This window comes from Rhinolophus sinicus, chromosome 1 (assembly GCF_057876585.1).
Source record: "Rhinolophus sinicus isolate RSI-liver-muscle chromosome 1, RSI-T2T, whole genome shotgun sequence".
In the NCBI taxonomy this organism is placed as follows: Eukaryota; Metazoa; Chordata; class Mammalia; order Chiroptera; family Rhinolophidae; genus Rhinolophus; species Rhinolophus sinicus.
Genome location: NC_142501.1, coordinates 89,642,696 through 89,667,955, shown reverse-complemented (window position 1 = coordinate 89,667,955; position 25,260 = coordinate 89,642,696). Strand labels below are relative to the sequence as shown.

At 46.1% G+C, this 25,260-nt stretch overlaps 1 protein-coding gene and 1 pseudogene across 11 annotated transcripts in view; one reads left to right on the top strand and one right to left on the bottom strand.

Annotated features, from left to right (window-relative positions):
- The window catches only part of PRMT8 (protein arginine methyltransferase 8), a 91,430-nt gene that overhangs the window by 14,449 nt on the left and 51,721 nt on the right, over positions 1 to 25,260 (top strand). For 10 of the 11 annotated variants that reach the window (XR_016022631.1, XR_016022633.1, XR_016022638.1 and 7 more), the window contains one exon: positions 21,169 to 21,354. The exons of the other annotated variant lie outside the window; for it this stretch is intronic. Coding sequence is in view for 4 of the 10 variants with exons in the window: in XM_088801383.1 (XP_088657509.1) it covers positions 21,169 to 21,354 (186 nt within the window). In the remaining 6 variants the exon portion in view is untranslated. The remainder of the gene's footprint in view (positions 1 to 21,168; positions 21,355 to 25,260) is intronic. 11 annotated transcript variants of the gene reach the window in all.
- On the bottom strand, positions 8,339 to 8,772 carry LOC148759117 (cytochrome c oxidase subunit 7C, mitochondrial pseudogene; annotated as a pseudogene).

Genomic DNA, 25,260 nt, shown 5'->3' with positions numbered 1-25,260 from the left:
CCACCTCTTAGTGATGCTGTCTCCAGCTTGCTGTTCCTGGATAATCTCACCCTTTTCCACAACGTGTGACAACCAGACCTACACCTCTGGCTGGATTTCTCTTCCTTGGTGCTCTGCAGGCACTTCACATTCAGCATGACCGAAACTGAGTTCCCTTCCATTCTTCCGAACTTGCTCGTCGGCTCCTCACCTTGTCTGCCTGTCTCCGTGAAGGGCACTGCCTTTCTCTCCTTCACGCTAGCCAGAAATCAGGAAGCACATTTCAGGCCTCTCATTACTCTCACATCTCCTACTCCAATCCCAGATAATTTATATCAAAATCCTGTGAATTCTACTTTCTTAACATCAGTTAACTCCATCTCCTCCTTTTCCCCACTGCCTTAGATCAGACCCTCATTATGTCTTGTGTGGGCCCCTGCAGCTGGCTTCCCAGCTTCTGCTCTTACTCCTTGCCAATCCATTCTCTACGCCGCAGTATATTGCCCGGGCTACAGAGGCCTCAGTAGATGTTGGTTGAATGAATGAATGAATGAATGAATGAATGATGAATGAGTTATGGGTAGTGATTGCTTGCTCAGAGGAGCAATGCAGGGTAGTTATCTGGCAGCTGGTTGTCATTGTGAGTTAACAGCAGGGACCACCATTCTCCACCTCATTTGGCCTTAGTGGAGATGCTTGGGTATTATGTACATTTAGGACAAAGTTCATGGGATTCAGGAAACCTGGGTGATATAGTCCAAACTCTGCAACTTGCTTACTATGGGACAAGTCTTTTATGAGGCTGTATTTGACACTGAGAGCACCACAAAACCAAGAATCAAGGAGACTGAGATTCTCAGTTGCCCTGCACTTTCCATACAGCTTTATCTTTCAGGAGAAAGGACAAAGATTATGATAAAGAGTCAAGTGGCTGAATCCATAAGGAGGTGTCCTGGTAGCTCCTTATGTGACACGTTGTTCAATCCCCAGCATCACCCGGTCCTCTCGGGATGGTCTAATGTGGCTTCCATGCCCTCTTTCTTCCTCTTTCCCCTGTGACACAGTGAGCTTGGTCTTGTGGATTCTAGGAGTCTCTCTGCAGAGCTCGGGCTCCTAAACCAAATGCAATTGCGTGCTGTTGAACAGCAGCTCCTCTTTATTGTCCCCTATGTCTTGGCTTGAGCAGCGGTTTTATATTTAAGTTGAGTAGCTGGCTGAGGGGCCCCCAGTAAGTCCCTTAGGCTCCTTGGGCCTGGTTAATAACGTCTAATCTGATGACTCATTGAGGCCCTTTTCTGATTTGTAGCTATTAATTCTACTCTTCTCATTGCAGCTTTTAGTGACTAGAATTGATCATTGTACTCTGTGTACATAATATCTTCTCTTTCCTAGTAAACTTTCCTCTTCCATGTCACTTTCCCTGTCAGTGCCAGGGCAATGCTGAGCATGAGTCCCTTTCAACTGGAGATAAGAGCTAGCACATGAGCAAAGAAGGCATCAAAAATTACCAGTCTTGGGGAAATGTTTAATAGCAATGATTTTAATTCAGTTTGTTGCCTCAGCAGATCCATTCCCTATAGTATATTATTTTACAGTATTTCATTTTGTCCAATTTTAGATAATGAATAATCACAATTATGTCGGGTATTGCTCCAATGATTTCCTCCAAGGAGCCTAGTGTGCCTTAATACATCTTGGAATTTTTTTCCAGGTCCCAAATCCTGAAGCCTAAGGAGGAGCTGGGTGGAGGAAGGGGGCAGAAGTGACCATGGCTGTCCTTTGCAGGAGGAAGCTCTGAGGAGAGGTACTTTGTCAAGGCCAAAGCCAGGTCTCTCAGCCTTACAGCCCCATGAGTCAGGTTGCTGGGTTTATTTTCTAGTCTCTGCTAAATTCATCTTGTCTTTTCTTTTCCCTGCAAGGTGGTCTCTTGTCTCCTACCGAAAGCCAAAGAGTTCACTTTCCTCTAAGCTTGGTGCCCGGTTGGCTCAATGTCAGAACTCTGGCTGGGTCTGGAACCAGTGACCAGATTGGTGCTGGGGTGTGACTGGGCTTTTCAGGCTGCAGGGTGTGGTTTGGAGAAGAGTGGCTCACCCAGACTCTTGGAGCCTTTCTGAATGCACCAGTTCTTTCATTGGCGATCGCCAATATAAGTTGGATTAGGGGTGCCCCTAGGTGGGGTGTGGACCAAATGATGTCTGGAGGTCCTTTTCTAAATGTGCTGGTATTTGGCATGGTAGGATTAGAAGATAACAGCGTGAGACCTTGGCCACCTCTTAGAGGAGATGCCTGTCCTCCACCTGCCACAGTTCCCCTGCCACCCACAGTGAGGTCATCACCTACACACACTCACTCTGCTAGTTCACGTCACCAGCTTGGTCCCCTTACACATGCCTGTTTGATCCAAAGTATCAAATCCAGTCCCTTCTCTTTCTGAAGTGGGAAGCTAAACCAGAGAGAATAAAGTTGACTCAAGGATGCACAATGAGGGAGTGGCAAAGCTGGGACCAGAAGTACGAGCTCCAGGATTCAGGTGGGGGCCTTTTCTCATCACATGGTCCTGGCGCTGAGGCTGAGGACCTCTGTGTACTCCTGAGCCTTCAGAAACTGCCCAATTAGACACTCTTCAAGATCTTTTTATAAGCCTGGATAAAGGAAGGCCTTCAGCAGTTTGCTGGAGAGGGGGGGGGTGTGTGATTCAGGAGAGAGATAAATAGTTGTGTCCAGTTGGGAAAATAGTGAGGTACCTAAGAGAAAGTCCAGAATGCTACACCATGGGGCCTAAAAGGGATGACTTTGATGGGGAAATGGACAGGGGCTGTCAGTACTGACCATCTACACCTCAAGATTTTGACCTTGGAGCAGCACTCATGAATTTGTGTTACAATATGGGAGGCAGCTTCCTCCCATATTGAGTCCATGTTCTTCCAATTTCTAACTCTGTGCTCTTAAGCAGCTACTTATATTTTCTGAGCCTCATTTTCCTTATATATAAAATGGGAATCATATATTCTTTCTTCAAAAGACTGGTATGAAGATCAAATGAAATAATAGTGAAAATGCACTTAGCATACGGCCTGGTCAACAAATGGCTGTTGTTACACTTGCGGTTGTGAGTGCTGGTTAGGACTGCGGGATGCTCACCTGTCTTGGATCAAAGCAAACAAGCAGACCTGGTTTGCATGTCAAAGTCAGGCCTAACCTAGGAGCTGAGAAGACATGCGGGTCCCAGTCATCTGGGATGATGCTGGGGGAATGGACTCTGAAGAGACATTCCAACTGCTCAGCAATCCTGCGTAGGGCCAGCTCTGGCAGCGTGGGAGCCCTGAGTCTGTCATTTGCTGCCATCACGGCCCCGAAGGGAACCACTTAAAATCCGTCAGTCTCAGTCTCCTCTTCAGGGCTTTTTGTCCATCTGTCTATCCATTCAACCTGTCAACCCTTCACTAACCGTTTAGAGAATGATGTACGGTGTGTCAACCCCATGCATTATGATAAGCCCTGGGGATGCACCCGAGGAAGAAATAGTCTTTGTTTTTGAGGAGCGTATGCTTTGGTAGGGAGTCGGAGAGGAGACCAGCAGTTCCGTGGCATGATGAACATGAGAGGTGGGGTGCCAAGGAAGCACCTATGAAGTGAGCTGTGGAGGAGAAAAGACGAGACTCGTAATTCAAAATAAGACCATGTACCAAGAACCGTAATGCAGGAAGAAGAGAGGCGAAGGCAGGCGCCCTGAAGCCTGCAGGCTTCAATCCCCTCAGGTCCTTAACATTTCTTAGCACATCAAAACCACAGGCTCTTTTATACAGAGATGAAACCTAAGACCTCCTCTGAGAATTGTGTGGTGGTTGCAGAGGACAGGTAATTTCATGACATTCAGGTGGGAAGGGACAGTGACACTCCTTGCGGGGAAACCCCATGATACCTAGTAAGAGACCTAGGGACCCTCTGATTAGTAACTTCAAAATGAAGCACTGAGGACCTGTCATTCTGTTGAGAGCTGTCTTTCTCCAAGGGGCAGATTACATGCTCTGTGACTGATCTCTCCACCAGGGCATTTAACTTGGTGGGGGAAGGTGATCAAAGTGGCATTGCTGTAAAGAATGACTTCTGCGCCTCCTTGAAGACATACTGGAGTTGTCCACGTGTGGACTTGGGCAGGTAGGTGGCAATAGAGATGGAGGACGTGGCTATCCTAAGTAGAGGACCAGCAGGTCGGAGGCCAGGAGGCACAGGCCCAGCGCAATAAGGGGACACAGGGGACAGTAGGGCTGGAGCAGCATTTGAAGATGGAACCTGAGGAGTAGGCAGGGGTCAGATCATGGTGGGGAGTGGGCATGGTAGGCTTTGCGAATGAATTTGGACCTAATCTGTAAGGATTCTGGTAGCTCCAGCTTACACTTTGGCCTGATGGACAAAGGTAACCCCGATTTCCTGGGCTCTGGAGTGCTCAGCCTCCTTCTCAGAGAAAGCAGGGCAGGGCAGGGCAGGCCATTTATGTGGGGGGGCATCTAACAGCCAGCACAGAGGGGGCCAGAGTCAGGCGGGAGAGGTGGGGCAACGCCCTTGGGGCTCTCGGGGATGGAGATGCCTGGTGTGAGACTGAGAGTGAGCTTCCAGGATTGACTTCCAGCTGCTCTCTCACTGTGCTTTTCAGCCCTGTTCTTTGCGTGGTTCCCCCTCATTCATTCATTCATTTGCTCATTTATTCATGCCTTCAACAAATAGTTATTGAACACCCACTCAGAATCAGGTATTGTCCAGTAAGCTGGGATTAGAGCAGAGCCTGATGTTGCCTACATTTATAGAGTTTTCATTTTATGGGGAAGACAGAAAGAAATGAATGAACCGAGATCAGGTACCGATAACAATTCTGAAGAAGAATAAAGCAGGTAAGGAGATAGAATATGATAGAGGAGATGGGGTAGTCTGGAGCTGCCACTCTGCCAAGGTGACATTTGAATAAAGACCTGATAGAGGTGAAAGAGTAAACCATTTAAATATGTGGGGAAACGGCTGGTGCAAAGTCCCTAGGTGGGAACAAATTTTGGGGTGTACAAGGAGCAGAATGAAGACCAGGGTGACAGAGACTGAATAGCAGGAGGGGGTTGAGAGAATGCAGGGCCTTATAGGCTTATGGGGGCAGGAGCTCAGGAATACAAGTTTAGAACCCCAGAACACCGAGGGGCAGCAGTTGGATCTAACATTCCTACTTCTCTCTTTAGCACAAGGCCTTCCTGGACTTCTAGTTGAGACCTTTCCCAGGCTCCCAGGCCCACAGGAATTCCCTGGGAAAATGGCCTCTTGGATTTGCCTTCTCCCTCTTTCCCATCATTATTAAAATGAAAGGCGTATCTTCTTCCTCCTTTCAGGAGTGAAGGCACCTTATGAGTTAGTTCACACTAAGGTGTTAATTTAACAAGCAAATGCTTAATGTGTTGTGTTTACCGCCCCCGCCCCCCAGACTTGGGAATTTTGGAAGTGATAGGAAAGATAGAATGGGAAATGTGCTCCATCTAGATTTCTTAGGCTTTAAGTCCTCGGATTGCTTATTTCAGTGGTTTTCAAATCACCAAATTAATCAGATTTGTCTATCTCTCCTTGCGGTTCTATCCATTTTTTGCCTCCAGTTTTTTTCCTTGTGGCCAAATAAGCATAACTTAAAATTTACAATCTTAACCATTTTTAAGTGTACAGCTCAATGGTATTAAATACATTCACTTTGTTGCACAGCCATCACCACCATCCATCTCCAAAACTCTTTTCATCTTGCAAAACTGAAGTTCTATACCCATTTAACACCAACTCCCCATTCTCCCTCCCCGAGCCCCTAACAACCACCATTCTTTCTGGTTCTATGGATATGACGACTCCAAATGCCTCATGTAGGTGGAATCCTACAGTATTTGTCCTTTTGTGACTGGTGTGTTTCACTTAGTGTGACGCCCTCAGTGTTCACCTGCGTTGTAGCAGGTGTCAGAATTTCCCTCCTTTTTAAAGGTTGAATAATATTTGTTTTATATATCTATACCTATATATCTCTATATATCACATTTGGCTTATCCATTCATCCATTGATAAACAATTGGGTTTCTTCCATGTTTTGGCTAATAAATGGTTAGTGAATAATACTGCTATGAAAATGGGTCTACAGACATCTCTTCGAGACCCTGCTTTCAATTCTCTTGAGTACATACCTAGAAGTGAAATTGATGGATCATACGATAATTCTATTTTTAATTTTTTGAGGACACATAATACTGTTTTCTATAGTGGTTGTATTATTTTCCATTCCCATCAACAGTGCATAGGGTTTCAATTTCTCCAACATCCTTGCCAAGACCTATTTTCTCTTTTTCTATTTTTAATACTAGGCATCCTAATAGGTGTGAGGTGGTATCTATCTCCTTATAGTTTCAATTTGCATTTCCCTAAAAATTGGTTTTATCAGTTTTTGCTTCATGTTTTGCATGTTTTTAATTAGATCAATAAACAGTTGGAATTATGTCCTCTTGATAACGTGACCCCTTTATCATTATGAAAAGTTCTTTTTCCTGATACTATTTGCTCTAAAATCTACTTTGTCTGATATTAATATAGCTATATTTAGTTATATTTTATAGCTTTTTCATTAGAGTTAACATGGCATTTTAAAAATCCTTTTACTTTCAACCTTTTTTTTAACTTAGAGTAAGTTTCAAACAAGATGGCATGTGTTTGTTTTTAAAATATAACATGACAACCTCTTTTTAATTGAGGTGTTTAGACCATTTATATTTGATGTAACTAAATATAAATATTGTATCTGTGCTGTTTGGTTTAAAGCTGCCATCTTTCTATTTCTTTCTATATCACTTTATCGGTTCTTTGTTACCCTTACACTTTTTTAAAGCCCTCTAGGTGGGGGACAATACCTGAGTATTTCTTATGATTCTATTTTATTTCCCTTGCTGACTTATTACCTATAACTTTACATGCTTTTATAAAGTGGCTTCTTTACAGTTTGTAGAATATATATTGAATTTATCACAATCTACCTTCAAGTAATATTACAGCACCTGACATATATTATAAAAATCTTTAGACAAATATACTTCAATTTCTCCCCCTTTGGCCTTTGTGTTTATTGCTATTATATAGTTTATTCCTACATATGTTATAAACCCACAAGACATTGTTATAAAATTTCTATTTATACAGCTAATGGTCACTTAAACAATAAGAAAGGCGTTTTTTATATTTACCCATGTAGTTACCATTTCCAGAGCACTCTATTCTTGGCATGGATCCAGATTTCTATCTAGTATCATTTTCCTTCTGCCCATAGGATGTTCTTTAGCATTTTTATAGTGTAGGCCTGTAGATAATGAAAACTTTCAGCTTTGGTATGCCTCAAAAAATACTTTGCCTTAATTTTGGAAAGAGATTTACACTGTGTATAGAATTCGAAATTGACAGTTTTTCTTTTTTCCTTTCAGTACTTTAAAGGTATGGCTGCCCTTTCTTCTGGCCTATATTGTTTCTTTTTTTTTTTAAATATTTTTTAAATTTTTTTTATTACAGTTGACATACAATATTATATTAGTTTCGGGTGTAGAACACAGTGATTAGACATCCATACAACTCACGAAGTGATCACCCCAATAAATCCAGTACCCATCTGACACCACACAGTTATAATATTATGACTGTGTTCCTTATGCTGTACTTTACAGCTCCATGACTGTTTTTTTAACTATCAATTTGTATTTCTTAATCCCTTCCCTTTTTACACCCATTCCCCCAATCCTCCTCCCAGCTGGCAGTCATCAAAATGTTCTCTGTATCTATGAGTTTATTTATGTTTTGTTTGTTTATTTTGTTCTTTAGATCCCACATATAAGTGAATCATACTGCATTTGTCTTTCTCTGTCTGGCTTTCTCCACTCGACAAAATACCCTCTAGGTTCATCCATGTTGTTGCAGATGGAAAGATTTTATTCCTTTTTATGGCTGAGTAACATTTCATTGTATATGTGTACCACCTCCTTTTTATCCATTCATCTACTGATGGACACCCAGGTTGCAATTAACATATGGATGCATATGTCCCTTCAAAGTAGTGTTTTGGGTTTCTTTGTATAAATACCCAGAAGTGGGATTCCTGGGTCCTTCTCTTTCTCTTGGTATAACCTTTGTTTTAAAGTCGTTTTATCTGGTATAAGTACTGCTTTGCCAGCTTTTAGTTAAATATTCATGCCATAAGTTTATACACAAACATATCTAGTATGTGGAATTCAACAGTTTGACCCATTTTTCAAAGTGACTGCACCTCTTAAAATGCTTCTCTTCATATCTGTTTCATGGATTAAGTAAAGCATCCTTATTTCTTTAGCAGTTGGTGTCTTAACTACAGAAAAAGGTACGCAAATCCAGATCCAAAGTACAGAGTCATCGTAACTAGCAATCGCCATTTGTTTCCCACTGAAAATGGCCAATTCTTCCCTGGGCCCTTCTCATAGTGGCTCGGACGGATCAAAGAGGTTGTGAACCTCCATGTACTCTGTCCCAACATAGCTCTGTTGGGAGGCCTGTGAAACGTGCAGAGACCAAAAACGGGGGAAATGGCGGTTCCACATCGAGTCCTCCTTTTTTTATGACCTAGTTGCCCTGTGTGCAAGGACTGAAAGGCTACCCCAGCTTTTCTGTTTGTTTCCATTTTTAGGAAATGTCTTTTTCCATCCTTTTACTTTCAGTCTGTGTGTGTCTTTCGATTTGAAGTGAGTCTCTTGTAGGCAACATATGTAAGGGTCTTGTTTTCTTATCCATTCAGCTACTTGGTGTCTTAAAAAAGTATATATATATATATATATATATATATATATATATATATGTTTTTTTTTCTCATTTAATTTTTTTAATTAATTAATTAATTTTTAATAAGTTTCAGGTGCACAAGACAAAGCAAAACTTAGACGTTTATCATTTATATCCCTCACACTGTGTGAACCCCCCTCCCCCCATCCACTATCCCTCTGTACGTTCCCCAAATTAATTTTCTTATATGAAGTTGGCTGTCATTCTTGTATTAGTTTCTTTGTAGGTAACATGTCTTTGTCCCACTTCTGGATGCTTTTAAGATTTTCTATTTATCGGTGGTTTTAAGCAATTTGATTACGATATAACTTGGTGTACGTTCTTTCCTCTCTTATTTCTTTTCTTCAGGGTTTGTTGAGCTTTTTGGATCTGTAAGTTTATGGTTTTTATCCATTTGGAAAATTTCAGCCATTGTTCCAATATTTCTTCAGATATTTTTCTGTTTCCCCTTCCTTTGAGTACTGCAATTACGTGAGTACTAAGCCACTTGAAGTTGTTCCACAGCTCACTGGTGCTCTGTTTAGCTTTTTTGGGTCTTTTTTTCTCTTTATGTCTTATTTTGGATAGTTTTTATTGCCTTGTGTTAAGTTCACTAATCTTTTCTTCTGTAATGTCTAATCTGCTGTTAACCTAATCAAGTGTATTTTACATAACATGTAGTTTTTATCTGTAGAAGTTCAGTTTGGGTCATTTTATATCTTCGATGTCTCTACTTAACATGGTTAATCTTTCCTCTAGTTTCTTAGACATGTGAAATAAAGTCACAGTAACAATTTTAATGACCTTATCTACTAATTCCATTATCTGTCTCCTTTCTGGATTGATGTAGAGTGGCTGTTACTTTCCCACTTCTTTGGCAAGCTTGATAATTGTTGACTAAATGCCAGACATTGTGGAATCCAGACCTTATCGGGTGCTGGATATTTTTGGATATTTTGTATTTGGGATGCAGTTGAATTACTTGGAGAGTTTAACCCTTTCAAATGTTGTTTTCAAGCTTTGTTTGGTAGAATCAGAGAAGTCTTTAGTCTAGGGCTAATTTCCATCACTGAGTGGGGAAAGAAACCTCTTCTGAGTATTCATGAAATATGAGGTTTTCTACTCTGGCTTGGGGGCACAAAAACCATTTCTGGCTCTCTGTGAGTACCATAGGTTAGTCCCTCCAGCTTTCCAGTAGCTACTTTCCTGGCCTCAGGTAGTTTCTTCACATGCATGATTTGGTCAGTCTCAGCTGAAGACTTGAGGGGCACTCTATCCAGCTATCCTAAGGCCCCTCACTGTATAGTCTTCTACTCGCCGGTATTCCACCTTGCAAACTCTAGCTGCTTTGCTGTCCTGATTCCCGCCTCCATCTCTGCCACTAGGAGATTTTCCCAGCCCTGCCTGGGTTCCCGCTCCCTACAACATGGCTCAGATATCACACCAGGCAATAAATCAGGCCATCATGGCATTCATCTGGTTTGTTTGTCATCCCTCAGCGATACAGGTTTTCATTGCCTGATGTTCAATGTCTTCAAAATTATTATTTCTTACATTTTGTTCAGTTTTTAAACTGATCTTTGGAATTCCCTGGGAGTGCTTTTAAAAATCCAGTTGCCTGGAATATGTCATTGGTTAATTTGAGGGCACCCTTGAAGTAGACCTGAATATTACCAGGTGGATGACATTGTTCCCTTTCAAGTTAGAATGTCAATATTTTCAGTGAATACTTATATTGGAATCTCTGATTAAAAGAGTCAGTCACTTCTGCTAAAAATCTCAGGTGGAAATATATTTATTTGCAGTAAATAGGTGTGCTAGAGCTACAAGAAAAGTGTCTTAGGGAGCCCATGGAAATCAGATAAGAATCTAGATTAAGCTGGTGTGGCCATGGTCTTGGCCAACAACTTGTGATTTTCTTTCTGACTTATAACACGACTTTGTAGCTTGTTTTTCTCCAGCCATTGACTTAATGGACAAATCATGGGGCCAGAGACTCTGTGAGGGGTCAGCTCCTGGGTCCCAACCAGCTCTGCTGTGTGGGTTGCATCAGTCAGTCATGACATCATTACTGGCAATGCTGGCCTTGCTCTAGTTGGGTGCAAAGAGATGGCTGGAAAAATGTCTAATAAATACACTTGAATCTGTATTTGAAGCCACTTGTAGACTATATGGAAGGGATTACGAGTGCTTAATAAATGCATTCTATATTTGCAAAATGTTTTCTTCTCCTGAAATCCCAGGACATAAGACAATTCTTGGTAAAGACATTTGGAGTAGCATTGAACCCTCCAGAGAGTTGGATATTATTAGTATTCTGTTGATTATTCTTCTCAGTTTTGTCTTTCTTCCTGCCACCTCCCCACCCTCTCAAGGGGAAGGAAAGGTCTCTGAATGTGTGGTGGAAGCAGCCTCCATCATTCCACTTTCATAATCTATTTATGAGGGGCAACGCTGACCCAGCTGAAGAGTAAGGGTACCGTAATCAGCACATCTGTGTTGAACCCCAGGTCCGGGCCAAGTATTAAGGGGGGAAACCATGACACCTACGGTCTGGAAACTGGTCTGAAAGAATTTGTTTCTTGGTTTTAGAAGAAATACCTACAATTAATTGTGACACAATTTGAATGAGAGCATTTGCCAACAACACAGAATATAACCAGGAGATGCCCTAGGAGTTCAGAGTAGGAGCAAGAGGCTGGAGAAAAAAACTGGCTTTCCGTGATGGCCATGGCCTTGCAGATAGCAGTTACACAATACACAGACAGCTCTGAGGAAGGGGAGCAGAACAGCATGTAGAGAGTAGACAATGAGGAGGGTGAGGACAGGGTGAGGCAGTCGGCAGCACGCAGTGAGAGGCGCAGCCAAAGTCACTGTGTCTACTGCCATGAAGGGTCCAGAGAGCATCCAAAAACGGCATCAGGGCCCAGAGTCAGATTGCCAGAGATGCACGTCTCATCCTGCCCTACCACACTTTAAAATCTCCTCCAAATACACACTCAGCATCTTTCCATCATCACAGTAGGCTCATAAAAGAGGCAGGACACATAACTGTTGTCATTTGACAGAAGAGGAAACTGAGGGTAGGAAAGTTTACATGGCTTTTACATAGTGATCTGAATAGGGGAAGAGAGAACCAAGACCAGAATCCACAGGTGTTCTACCTGTGCGAACGCTACCTGGCATTCTCTACCTCCACCGATGACCCGAGCCTAGGGGAGAGAGTCACGAGCCTCAGCTCAGCTCCCACAGGGATGATTTCACCCAAATGTGGGCCTAGAGTTTAGTCCAACTGCAGGCGCAGTGCGGGTGTGAGGGGATTGGCCGTGTCTTTCTGCACATCTGTCTGTAAAGGAAAGCAGGGAGGGAAGCCAAGTGCTTGGTGACCTCCTGCAAGTTAAAGGAGAGAAAAAGGCTCCTGTTGCCTTCGGGAGGGAAGGGGGAGGGAAAAAAGGGGAAGTCTGCTTTTTAAGCCCATTAAGGAGAAAGAGCCACGAGCTAAGCATCTAATTAAACTGACATCTCTTGCAGCCAAAATATCTGAGGATATAAGAGAATTTAATATGTGGAGGCTTGGGAGAAAAGTGACTAATAGCTGGAAAACAGCCCCAGTTTATTTGAAAAATAGGTCAGGGCCAACAAATCCAGTAGATTCCCTCCTAGCAGTTCCTGATCCAGGAGACAGAGGGAGTGCCGCGTGGGTGCAATGCCATTTTGCTTTGCAGCAGGCACTGCTGTTGTACCACTAAGAGACAGTCAGGGGCTGACAGGAGCACTGGGACACTGTGCCGAGGCCTGTCCTTCTGGCTGAGCGGCATAATGGCCCTAGGAACTGGCCCAAGGTCATCCAGCCTGAAGGTGGCAGAGCCCACACCCAATCCCGGCTCCTTTGCCGTGACAGCTAAGGCACTCTTTGTAATCTGTGGCTGCCTCTCTTCCAGGTGTCCTTGGCCTGGCTTGGACATTGGGAATTACAGTAGCACCAAGGCAGTGCCAGGCTGGCCTCTGAGGGGTGTTGCAGGGGTCAGAGAGCAGCCGAGAAGGCAGGTAGCTGTCCCCAGGCTGCCTAGACCAGGGTTTCAGAGGCTACACTGGGGAGCTGGTTCAACGTGCAGCATGTTGGGTCCCATCCCACAGGCTCTGACTCCATTGGTCTGAGCTAGGGCCTGAGACCCACCCCAGGGTGACTGATACAGGTTGTGGTAGAGAAATACTGTCCTAAATCAGAGCTTCTCAGACAGTTCCCATTAATTTCTAGAGATGTTTATAGAGCTCCCAGGAGAAAAGGGTGCTATAACCATAAATTTGGCAGCACTAGACACCCTAATTCTCTCTTGGAGAACCACAATTCATTTTAGCAAATGAAAGGCTTAAAAGGATTACAAATAACAAATCTCTTTACATTTTGCTATGTGTGTGTGTGTGTGTGTGTGTGTGTGTGTGTGTGTGTGTGTGTGTATTTCAGATCATTACATTGTACACCTTAAACTTACACAATATTATATGTCAATTATACCCCAATAAAGCAAAAAGAAGATATCCGTTTAGCGTATTCGCCCCAACTCCCTTTACCACAGAATCCCTTTTCTAGGAGTACCTAGTCTGTGGAATACACTGTAGAAAAGTGCAGCTCTAGCCCAGCGGTTCCCAGCTCTGTGGCGCATCAGAGTCACCTGGAGGCCTTATTGGAGGGGATCGCTGGGCCCACCCTGGAGATTGATTCAGTCGTGCCTGGTAAGGCCTGAGAACTTATCTGTGTTTCTTACACGTTCCCATCTGATGCTGATGCTGACGCTGATGCCCGTGGTCTGGGGATCACACTGTCAGAACCACTGCCCTGGATTCCTAGCAAGCCCTGGCTCAGCCAAGGGTCCCTGCAGACCTCCTGGCAGTGCGAGGATGGGGACTGAGCACGGCGAGTGGCAGGACCTGAGTGAAGAGGATTCCAGGAGCATCACCTTGGAAGGGGCTCGAGTGTTAGGGTAATTAGAAAGCACGTGAGGATGGGCTCTGCTGAGAAGTCAGAGTTAGTCAGGGACACTGTGATCCGGGAAGGTCCCAGTGGGTGACAGGAGCCCACACTGCACATGCATCCATGTCTGGCCTTGCACCAGGGCCATCAAAACTCTCTACGCCTTTAACAAGCCAGCTCTCTAGTGAGGTGCATGTGGCAGCCCGCTGACAAGCCCACAAGCCCGGGGCCCTGGAGGCCATGTACCGGGAGACAGCACCATCTTGCAGGACAAGCAGCATGCAGACCCTTCTCCCCGGCCCCCACACTCACTGACTTCTGACCCGCAGTCGAGAAGCAGTGAACCAGGGCTATCTACTCTAGCACAGCACTTCCTTCTGGGGAGGGTGACTTCAGTACCGCTTTGCCTTTAGTCCAGACGATAGGAAACATGGGAGCAGGAGAGTAGATATGAGGGTGGAAGCAGGGCTGTCTTTGTCCAAAGCAGACAGGAAAGCTCTCTATTTGTGGGCAGTAGGAGAGGTCCAGGTGCCCAGCAGACCCCTTGCTTGCCTCACTCTGCCTGACATTCCACCACTGGAATGTTCTCCTTTCGGATAAAGCTGTGGTCCGTAATGCAAGGCAGACGGTGTGTGAAGGCTGACTCTATGTGATTATCAACTACATGGACCACAGTTTAGATCACATCTGGTGAATAAGTATGAGGAGGAAGACAGGCGGTGATGTGTCTGAGGGTGGCCCTGTGGCGGGGCTAGAGGTGACAATGGGAGAGGTGAGAGGAAGGGGAAGGCAGCTGGGGAGAAAGATGCAGTGAGACCTGGGCTGGGAGGCCCCTCTCTTCCCACGCCCTCCTCTGCTCCCCCTTTGGTGCCCCCACCCCTGCAGTCCCCTTTCTGTCCCTCCATGGGGCCTCAGGCCAGGCAGGCTGCTGCTGAAGACAAACAACTCAGGTTAGGAAAAGTTCTCTTGACATTTGGAGAATAGGGCAGGATCTGGCTCCTCATGCGGAGCCTCTTGTTCTCAGGAAAACCATTTTCACAGCTTGAGCTGGTGCCAGTAAGAGCCATTTATAGCCCCATGGGCTTGGGTTAGCTTCAGCTGCCTGGTGCAGAAAGAGCTGGCTTCTCTCTGCCCCGGCCATTTCCCCCCTCGTGTCTCCGTCACCTCCACTCTTCTTAAAGGCTCTTTCTGCTCTCCCCACCACTCCTTTCTTATTTTCTTGGAGGTCCCAGTTCTAGATTAGCCTGTGTGACCCTAGACGCATTCCTTTCCTTGGGTGGCCTCAGCTTCTCCTTCTACCAACTGGGGCTGACTGTCTTCACCCTTTTGGGCTTGGTCACATTGGGGAGGTGCCTACATGTACCTACTTCCATCAAGGCCCTTTCCTCTGTTTAGTTATTGCCTGTTGACCCTCCTTCTTACCCCAGGCCTGGGCTTCCTGCCCCAGCCAGCTTTGCTGTCCGTTTCTGAGCACAGGGCCTGGCTCCCAGCAGTGGCTCAGTTGAGCTTGGTGGGACTGAGCTTGAGCTAACTAGAGAACCCAAGCCAAGAGCATGGCTTTGGTGTCAGATATTGGTTTACATCCTGGCTCTGTTACTTGCCAGCTCTGGGTTCAAGCATTTGACTGAATTTTTTGAGCTTCAGTTTCCTTGTCTGTAAATTTCAGTGCCCTCTCGAGTTACTGTGACGATTTCATTAGATGATATTTGTAAAGTGCTTAGCACAGTGCCTGGCACACAGTGGGTCCTCAGTCAATATCAGGGGTCACCATCACCATCAATTATCTCTCCTCATTTCCAGGTAGATGTGGGGTTAGGTAAAAAAACTTGCCCTGAATCCCCACCCTACCTGGGGAAATCCTACCCAACCTCGAGGACCAGCTCAAACACTTCTTTAGGAAGCCGTCCTCTTCGTGGTCTCCAGCTTTGGTGCTTCCACAGACCTTTACCTTATCTCACCATTTAGCAGAGCCTGGGCCTGTTTACCCCATTGCAATGGGGTAGACTAAGACAATCACAGGTGGTTTATTGGGAAGAAAAACTGCTGAATATGTTCTGGAGAAGGCCAGGCATGGAGGCAGGTGAGTGTCCCGAGCAGCAGTTGGCACTGATAGTACAAGAAAAAGTCACACATCCTAACAGTGGGAGGTGACAAATCAGGAAAGCAGAGAGCATCGGGAGACCTTTCACAAGTGGCAGTGCCCTGAGCCTGGGGCCCTCGGGAGAGGTGGGGAGAGTGCAAGGCAGGGCTCGATCTATACACTGGGGCACCAGGCATCCCACCAGGTCAAGGCTGGAGGTGATTATGCACAAATAGTTACCAGAATGCCCAGGGATCACGGGCCACTGCTCTGTCCCTCCCCACTCCCAGCTTCCTGGGGCAGGGCACACCTATCTATCACCTGATGGGCAGAGTGCAGTCTCCTCTGCAGCACACTGAGCTGGGCTGACAGTCTGAAGCACCAGGGACCACGGTCACCGTTCTGTCCCTATGACCTGTGGCTATTGAGCTGAATGTCCCATCCCCGCCCCCCATATCTATTCACCGCTTTGCCTCATAAATGCAACGTATGGTGCATGGTAGACACTTTGTAAGTTGGCTGCTGGGGAAAGAGTCTCAGGGAGTCCCATGGAAAAGGGGACCTTGGAATCAGAGTTGAATGGCAGCTAAGGGGTGCAGGAGTGACCTTGACCGCAGACACTGCCTGGACCAGCTAGGACTTTCTGTCTCCTCAATATATTCAAATAGAGACAAGATTGGGGTCCGCTTCAAGCACGGAGCCTTTTTCAGCTTTAGAGGTGACTGAGGACAGCATTGTCTGGCTATGCAAGGCTGGACAGCAGCTGTCTTTGCTTCCGTGCCTTTGCCCGGTCACTAGAGAGCAATGTGTGTGTGTGTGTGTGTGTGGGGGGGGGGTCACATGTCCTCAGAGGAGGGGCAGTCACAGAACTGAAGGAGTCAGGACATGTTTGTCTCCCTGGGTCTCCTGGTGCCAATAAGGAGTCTTGTTCTACACATTAGGGCACCAGGCATCCCACCAGGTCAAGGCTGGAGGCAATTATGCAAAAATCATTACCAGAACCAGACACCAGGACAGAACAGGCAGAGCTGGAAGTCTAGGGAAGACCTGGAAACCAGTCTCATGCGCTGGTGCAGAGAGATTCAATGTCCAATAGAAACGTCTTCAGAGGACCATGTTTCCAGCTCCTCTCCCCAGCCCAGCCTCACCCCCTCTACCTCCTTGCCTGGGGAGGGTCTTTCCCAAGTGAACCCCTCAGCCCCACTCTGTGCGGATGGTTTTCTACTCTGCAGTGCCAGCGTCAGCTTCCCTCCAGAGCTCTGGGATCACATTTCCTTTTCTTTTCCAATATTAATTTTTGCTATTTACAAAAGCAATATGTGTTAGGGGCATGCATTTTAGAATATATAAACAAGCACAAGAAAGGAAAGAATTAACTGTTCACAATCCAACACCCTGTGACAACCTCCAACTCACCCCTCCTCTCACACGGGCATGAATAGGTTTTAATTTTCAAAACCAATCACACTGTCTATTCTTCTCCCACTTGTTCTCCTCAACCCACAGTTTATCACGATTACATTTCTGTATTATTAAAACACTCTCCCACAATATTTTAAAAGGCTGTATAGTATTATATTGTGTGAATGCACCATAGTTTCTATAATCAAGTTTGCTTTGGGGGACCTCCAGGTTGACTCCTGGTTTTTGCCGTTATGAATAGTGTTATCACAGAATTCTTATAGCTACACGTTTATGATTGTCCATGATTCTTTTCTTAGGATAAAATTTAAAAAATGGAATTAGTGCGCTAAAAGATTTGTGCTTTTTTAACGCTTTTAATGGAATTTATCAGACTACCGTCCATATACCTCACTAGAAGTATATGGAAGTACCTGTTTTTGTGCAGCCATTAAAAATGCAGTTTAAGTAGATTTGGGGGGGAGTTGAGCTTATAGAGTATTTAAAAATTATAACTATTTTGTTTTAATTTAACGTTATGTGCTTTCTAGATGGGTTAAATATTTTTGCTGGATGTTCATTTGCTATTTGTGTTTATTCCCATGTAAATTGGCTATAAGATCCTTTATCCAATGTTAAATTGGGGATTTTCATCTTTTTCTTACTTGTTTGTAAGTGCTCTCTCCGTATTAAGGATATTAACGTTTGACTGCCACATACATTAGAAATGCATTCAGTTTATCACTTCCTTTTCATTTGGTTTATGATGTTCATTGACTGGTGCTGCATTTCTGTCTGTTTGCCAGACATCTCCTTTATGACACAACGACATTTCACACTTCGCATACCCGAATTGAAATGCATCATTTCCCCCACCCCAAACTGCTCTTTTGCTGACTTGCTTATTTCTGTTAGTGTCACCACCATTTTCCTAGTCCTCAGGCTTGAACTGTTGGAGTCCCCTTTGATTCCTGATGTGCTGGCCATGGCCAAATCCCATAGATTCTACACACAGTGTTTCAGGTTCCCATTATTTCTTGACTGGACTTTGCAAACAGCCTCAGAAGTTCATACCTTGTCTCCCAGTGCCACTCCCTCCACTCTTTCCTCCTCCCCCTCGCCCTGCTGGTACACCGCCATCACACTGGTCTTCCTAAGGTAGAGCTCAAACACAGAGCAAGCTGCCAATAGCGCCCCATTGCCTTGTGTTTAATTACACCTTCATCTGGCCATCATTTTCTTCCAGCCGAATCTCCCACTATCTCCACCGAGTTGCTCCCCAAACAAGTTCACTGCTTTCCCACCCCATTACCTTTCTGTTCAAGCCATGCCCCGCTCCTAGAATTCCCTCCTACCATCTCCACCTACCGAATTCCATTCAGAAAACTCCCCACCTACCCTACTGCTGCTACCCCAGGCTTTTCTGACTCTTTAAATTGAAGTGAATTCTCTCTCTTTTGAGCCCCCAGAACAATTTGCTTGAGCTTGTCTTGTAAAACAAACTTATTCCAGCAGCTAGTGGGGCCATCACAGGTATAATACTCCTACTAGAAAGCAGTGTCCTTTGAGGACTCTGCCCTGTACATCTGTTTCTCCCACAGGACCTGCAGAGAGCCTCGCTGCATCAGGTGCTCAGGAGGTATTTCTGAAATGATAAGCACCACCACCCAGGTACCTGAATGCCCAGGGATCACCGGCCACTGCTCTGTCCCTACCCACTCCCTGTCTCCTGGGGCAGGGCACACCTATCACCTGATGGGCAGAATGCAGACCCCTCTGCAGGAGGCTGAGCTGGGCTGGCAATCTGTGACCCCAGGGACTGGACCACGTGACTTGTGGTTATTGAGCTGAATGTCCCATCTCCGCCCCCCATATCTATTCACCCCTTTGCCTCATAAATACCGTGTAGGGTGCACGGTAGACAATTTGTAAGTTGGTTGCTGGGGGAAGAGTCTCAGGGAGCCCTGTGGAAAAGGGGACCTTGGAATCAGAGTTGAATGACAGCTAAGGGGTACAGGAGTGACCTTGACCGCAGACGCTACCTGGACCAGCTAGGACTTTCTGTCTCCTTAATATATTTAAATAGAGAGAGGATTGGGGTCCGCTTCAAGCGCAGAGCCTTTTTCAGCTTTAGAGGTGACTCTGTAGCCAGCACGGGAGTGTGCAATTGACATAGTCTATTTTTAGCCTCCCGGAGACCGTGACCAACATCCCAAGCTGAGGGTGGGCACACCTGCTGCATTCTAATGAGGCAGCCCCGATTGCCTCTGCCAGCCAGCCAGGGAGCTCGCCGACCTGAAATGTGATGTTGCTAAACTGGGAAGTCTGCTTATTTCCCAGAGGTTGCAGCCTAGATACACTAGGAAAATGGGACCATCGCAACCCCCAGCTGGCTCCCTGTTGGCCCTGGACACAGGGCAGTCTTGGGGCTGTGCCCATAGCATGAGGAAGGGACAGAGTCACTGGGATTTCTTGATCTTGCTCTATCCTAGGACCTCCCTGTTTCTTTTGCAGGAAAGGACATAGAAACTCTGAGCTGACCCAGCTCACAGATGAGACAACTGAGGCAGAGAACAGGGACAGGTTTATATAATCTGACTAATAATAATAATAATAATAATAATAAGGCACTTACTGTATGACAGGCAGTGTTCTAATTTCTTTACATATATTGACTCATCCAAACTTTTTGACAATTCCCTCAGGTAGCTTTCATTATGCTCTCTGCTTTACAGAGGAGGAAATTGAGGCATGGTGATGACAAATGACTTCCCAAGGTCATTTGTCAGCCAACAAGCAGCAGGACTGTGTTTCAAAGTGAGGCTGTGTAGTCCCAGGGTTTGCATTCTTGCTGTCTGTGCTGTCTGCTTTTCAATATCTATTTTTAATTTTACTAGAGCCAGGATAGGATCCAGGAGCTCTGATTCCCAGCCCCAGGTGACCACCTACTGGATACTACTGCCTGTGTGTTTTTAAAAAAACGCTTCCCTGCTGTGTGTGCAGGGAGAGGGGTTTCTTTTCCAGGCAGCAGCAGCGGGTGTGGATCCGGGCTGGGTGTCAGGAGTGAGGGACCCAGAAAGGGCAGTAACTGTAGTGCCCAGGCAGGTCGCCCTCAGTGAGGTCTTCACAGTTCAGAGAAAATCTCTGCTGAAGTTCAGAGCAGAACTGTGAATCAGAAACCAGAGGGCAGGACAACAGGTGTGAGATACCGAACCCAAGAGACCTGCATTTTGGGGGCCACGTGCAGCCTGTTGGGTGGAGAGAAGCCCGTGGGTGTGATCTTCCTAAGTGTGCACATGGGACTCACTTTAGTTTAACAAACACTTAGTATGTGCTCGGCCCTTTTCCAAATACTTTACAAACTCCAGCTTGTCTAATCCTCAGGACAACTCTCGGAGATGGGGACCGTTGTATCCCCATTTTAGATATGGGGAAACTGAGGCACTACAAGGTTAATGATTTGGCTCAAGGTTGTATAGCTAGTAAATGGCAGAGCTGGGATTTGAATGTCGGTAGACCAGCTTTGACTCTATTCTCCAGCCACCATGCTATGTGACACAATGCTATACATCTTTCCCTTTATTGAATCTTTATTATTCACCTCTAATGGAAGGTATTATTGTTCCCACTGGACAGATATGGAAACTGGGGCCTAGATGGGCTCAGGTCACCTGACTAGTAAAAAATGGAACTGGGTTCATTGCAGGTCTGTTTGGTTCCTGAGTAGTATGCCACTCAGCCATCGGTGGGACTGCCGGAACGCTTGAAGGCACCGTCCACCTCTCAGGAGTGGCTGCTGGGGCTGATGGGAGCCGGGCTCAGGGAGCGGGAAGGCAAGTCAGCCTCTCAGAGGGCAGGCCCTCGCTGCCACGGTTAACACCAGGCCCCCTTTCTTTCCCCTCAGGTGAGCAGCCCCCCCTCTCAGCCCCCTCAGCCTGTCATCCCACCCAAGCCTGTGCAATGTGTCCACCATGTATCCACTCAACCTAGCTGTCCAGGACGGGGCAAGATGGCCAAGCTGCTGAACCCAGAGGAGATGACCTCGAGAGATTATTACTTCGACTCCTATGCCCACTTTGGGATCCACGAGGTAAACCGACCTGAGCCGGTGTCTGAACGGGGCCAGCTGGGCCCTACCTTGTCATCGCTGTTCTCTGGGAGATCATAGTGTGTTCAAGTCTGTACTGTCATGAAGTGAGTTCTCCCGTGTCCCGAGGCCCCTGATCCCCTCTCCTCTGGGGCCCCTGGGAGGGGGTCCGGGCCAGGCCTGGAGCAGGTGAGTAGGTGAAAGGAGTGCTCAGGGTTTCTCTGTTTTATGGTCCGGCACCTGTGTCTCTTCCTGACCCTCAGTCCAGGTGCTCCAGGTGGACTGGATGTCCTTGGTCCTTGCTCTAGCAGCTCAGATGTTTTGCAGCTAGTGTCCTGAGGCCAAAAGGTCATTCTGCAGTTCATGATGTCCGGTCTTCAGGCAGGGATGAACATGAACCCTTAGGTTCATCCTAGACCAATGAATGCCTGTAGGAGAAAAAAAATGCAGGAAGCTTCCTTGGAAATCTGGCCCGGGTCTGGCACCCTGATTGATTCTCAGGAAATTCTTATGTTTAAATGCTTGTCTTATACCAAAGCGGGGAAGATTTATGTGAGCTGTAGCACAGAACGAGCTTCCTAACAAGAGGCTTCTGGGCTGTAGTGGGGGCCAAATGGTATTTTTACCCCTGCCCTGCCCTTATCACCACCCACACTCCCCCAATAAACAGCTCACATTAACTGGGTGTTGACTGTTCCCAGCACAGTACATGTATCATTTATTTAGTCCTCCTAAGAACCCCAGGAAGAAAATATTTCTATTATCCCCTTATGCTATGAAGAAATACTGAAAAGGGAACAAAGGTTTGCTTGCTATGCAAATATGTTTTCAAAATAAGTCTTGAAGTTCTCCCTTCCAATTAGATGCTTCTGTAAGCCCTTTCTGTATTGAAATGAGCTGTTTAATAATAATAGCCAGCATTTGGGGTTTTTTTTGGTGTGTTTTTTTTTTTTTTTTTTTTTGAATGCTTACAACATGCTGGGTGTTGTTCCAAGCGTTTGATATTATGGGTTCATTTATTCCTCTGAGGTTGGTGTTATTATCTGTCCCCATTTTACAGGTGAGGACGTAAGACCTTAGGCATCAGTCAACCTTCGTTCATCTTTGCTGGTTCCTTTGTGCATAAGGTCATGAGATAATAAATGGCAACGCTAGAAATAAAACCTTCCCATTTGGGGCTCAGGGGCTTCATTCCTAACTACAATGCCATCCAGCTTCTAAAATAGCTCTTTCTTTCTTGAAATGTTGACTTTGTTCCCGCTGGTTCCTTTGTAATTCCATGTGGAGGTAGAGAGTGGAGGCAGAGTCTCTCAGTTACTTCTAGACTCAGGGGTTCAGCCTGGCCCCCTGAGAACTGCTCTCCATATAAAAGCTCAGGCCTGGGGCCTGCAGTGGGGTGGGTGTGGGGAGATTGGTCATGGTGTTTAGTTCTGGGGGTCCTGGCGCCAGAGGGCCTGGGCAGCTAAGCTTCAGCTCTTGGGCTCCAACGCCGCTCTCAGGGCAGATGAGTGAGCTGTTTGTTGCTCCCCATGGGGGTGGGGGTGGGGACGTGCACAGAGCACTGCCAAGGACTGAGAGGTTCTGGGAGGCAGAACGGACTCTTTCAAGGGCTTCCCTCCTCAAGACCCTGCCCCTAATTAAACAATATGTTGCAACAAATTCTAATAGGCCTGTGGCTCTGGACACCTATTTCAGGGCAGATTCCTAAGAAGCAGCAGCAGTTCCAGGGCCCCCCAGATGCTGCCCCTTGGGGCTGCCGGAAATCCCACCCCCCGAAAGGAAACAACCAATCACAATGTGCACCTCATGCCTACCCTTCCCCAGTCTCCAGGCTCCACTCCCCACGGGGCCTTCTCTCACTCCTCCCTCTGAATTGCGACGTTCTTGCTGGGCCACACTTTGGCACCTGAGGTGTGCTCTCCTGTGCTATTATTAATCTCCGTAATTCCTCAGGACTTGGTTCTCCAGCCTATAACTCAAGGCTTGGCACATCATTTGATTCGCAAAGGTTTATTGACATGGCTGCTAATCTCGTCGCTCAGATGATGCATGGTCAGGACCATGACCAGGCATCCAGCAGGGTAAGACCTCCGCCGGGAGAGGACACCAAAGGTCATCAGATAAATATTGCACCAGCTCCCTCAATTTTGTGTATTGATAGAAAAGTCAAATCTGTACATGAACATGTATAAACATAATGTAGACTGAGCTAACTAGTACAAGATCTGTAAGTCACAGATAACATTTCTTTCCTTAGTAACCTGTCCTAGAATACTTTTAACAATCCTTCACATCGGGAAGTACTTCTGATCACCTAGCTTAAATCGCTCCTGCTGCTGCCAGCCAACTCTAGATCCTGGCTTAGGTCTCTCATGTAGGGGTGTCTAGCTGGCCTTCCTTCACTCCAAGTTCTCCCTCCACCCTGTTTTAGGTTGCTAAGATCATCTGGTAGGAAAAGAGGAGAAGGACGAGGGGATGGACTCCTAACGTTCTTGTTGGAAGAGAGAGGGCCTGCTCATTTCTCAGTATCTTGCACTAGGGATCTCCATGCTGTGCCAGACGGCTCACAGTGACGCTTTTGCCTCCTCAGTCTGGGCAAGACCCATAGCTCACCATCCGGAGCCGAGCTGGCTGTTTGGCAGTCTTCTGCCATTATTAACAAGATGCTCACAGGGCAGCAGCAGCACGGCCAGCTTGCTGATTAATAGTGATCAGTGAGTGTTTAGGAAACATGGTGCGGGATGGCTTGGGTTTGATTAGCCTGCAAATACAAACAAGAAGTGCTGAGTTTGGCGAAGGGCACTGTTTGGGGCTGGAGAGCACAGCAGGAGGTAATTCTAGACACTTCTGTTCTTCTATCCCATCGCTCCATCCAGAGAGGATGTCGTACTCAGCCTTCAGGGGGCAGGGACGAGGGAGAGGACTGTGGCCTTCCATCCCAGGGCATCTAAGAAGAACGGAATCTGGAACAGGAACAGAAGTGACAGATGTGTGTCTACTGAGATCTCCGCTCAAAGTGGAGAGGGCCAGATCCGTGACCTCCCAGATCCCAGCTCTGAATTCTCAGCGTCTTTGACAGGCCCTGGGCTTGGTGCCTCAGCCACCTGCCAGTAGGGCTGTGTTCCCAGCCCCCAAGCCTTGGGCGCCCATCCCACTCCTGGTCAGCTCTCTTCTTTTGACAATCTTGCTGCAGCTTCTTTTGAAATAGATTCTTCAGGGCTTCATTTTCCAGCAATTAGTCACTGTGTTGTCATGTGTTTAATAGGCAGGAAAGCTGGGAGACAAAGTCATCCACAGATGGGGCTGGGAATTGTTCCCAACAAAGAGTGGCAAGCTCTGTCCGAAATGTCTGGTATTTTTTGGGCTGTTCTTGGGAGCCTGGAGCCAGGCATGATTAAAGCAGGGGTAGAAACGGAGAGAAACTTGACTGTTGGCAGGCCAAGTCAGGGAAGATTTGCTAAGTCACAACTTCTCTTCTCCCAGAGCTTCTACCTTTGGACCTGACTCCTGCAGTCTGCGGCCTTAAGGAAGGGACGAAGGGGCCAAAGAATTGACAAAAGACAATGAATTAAAGGTGGGAGGGGGAGCACTTGGGCAAATCTTTTTCAGCAGCTAGGATATGCAGACATTCTGGGCCAATCTAATTGCATCAGAAAAGGCAGGGAGGACTTATAACTATGGCTGTGATTGAGAGGTTTCTGAAAGCTTTGCTATTGTTTTGCCTCTATTCTCTGTTCACCCTCAACAATTTCCTTTCATGGATGAAAAGGATCATAGTTGTCACAAAAAGCCAGAGCTAACACTTATGTAACACTTACTATATTTATTTAACCATCACAAAACCCTACGAAGTAGGTGCTCTTATTACCCCATTTTCCAGATGGGGAAATTGAGACACAGAAGGCTAAA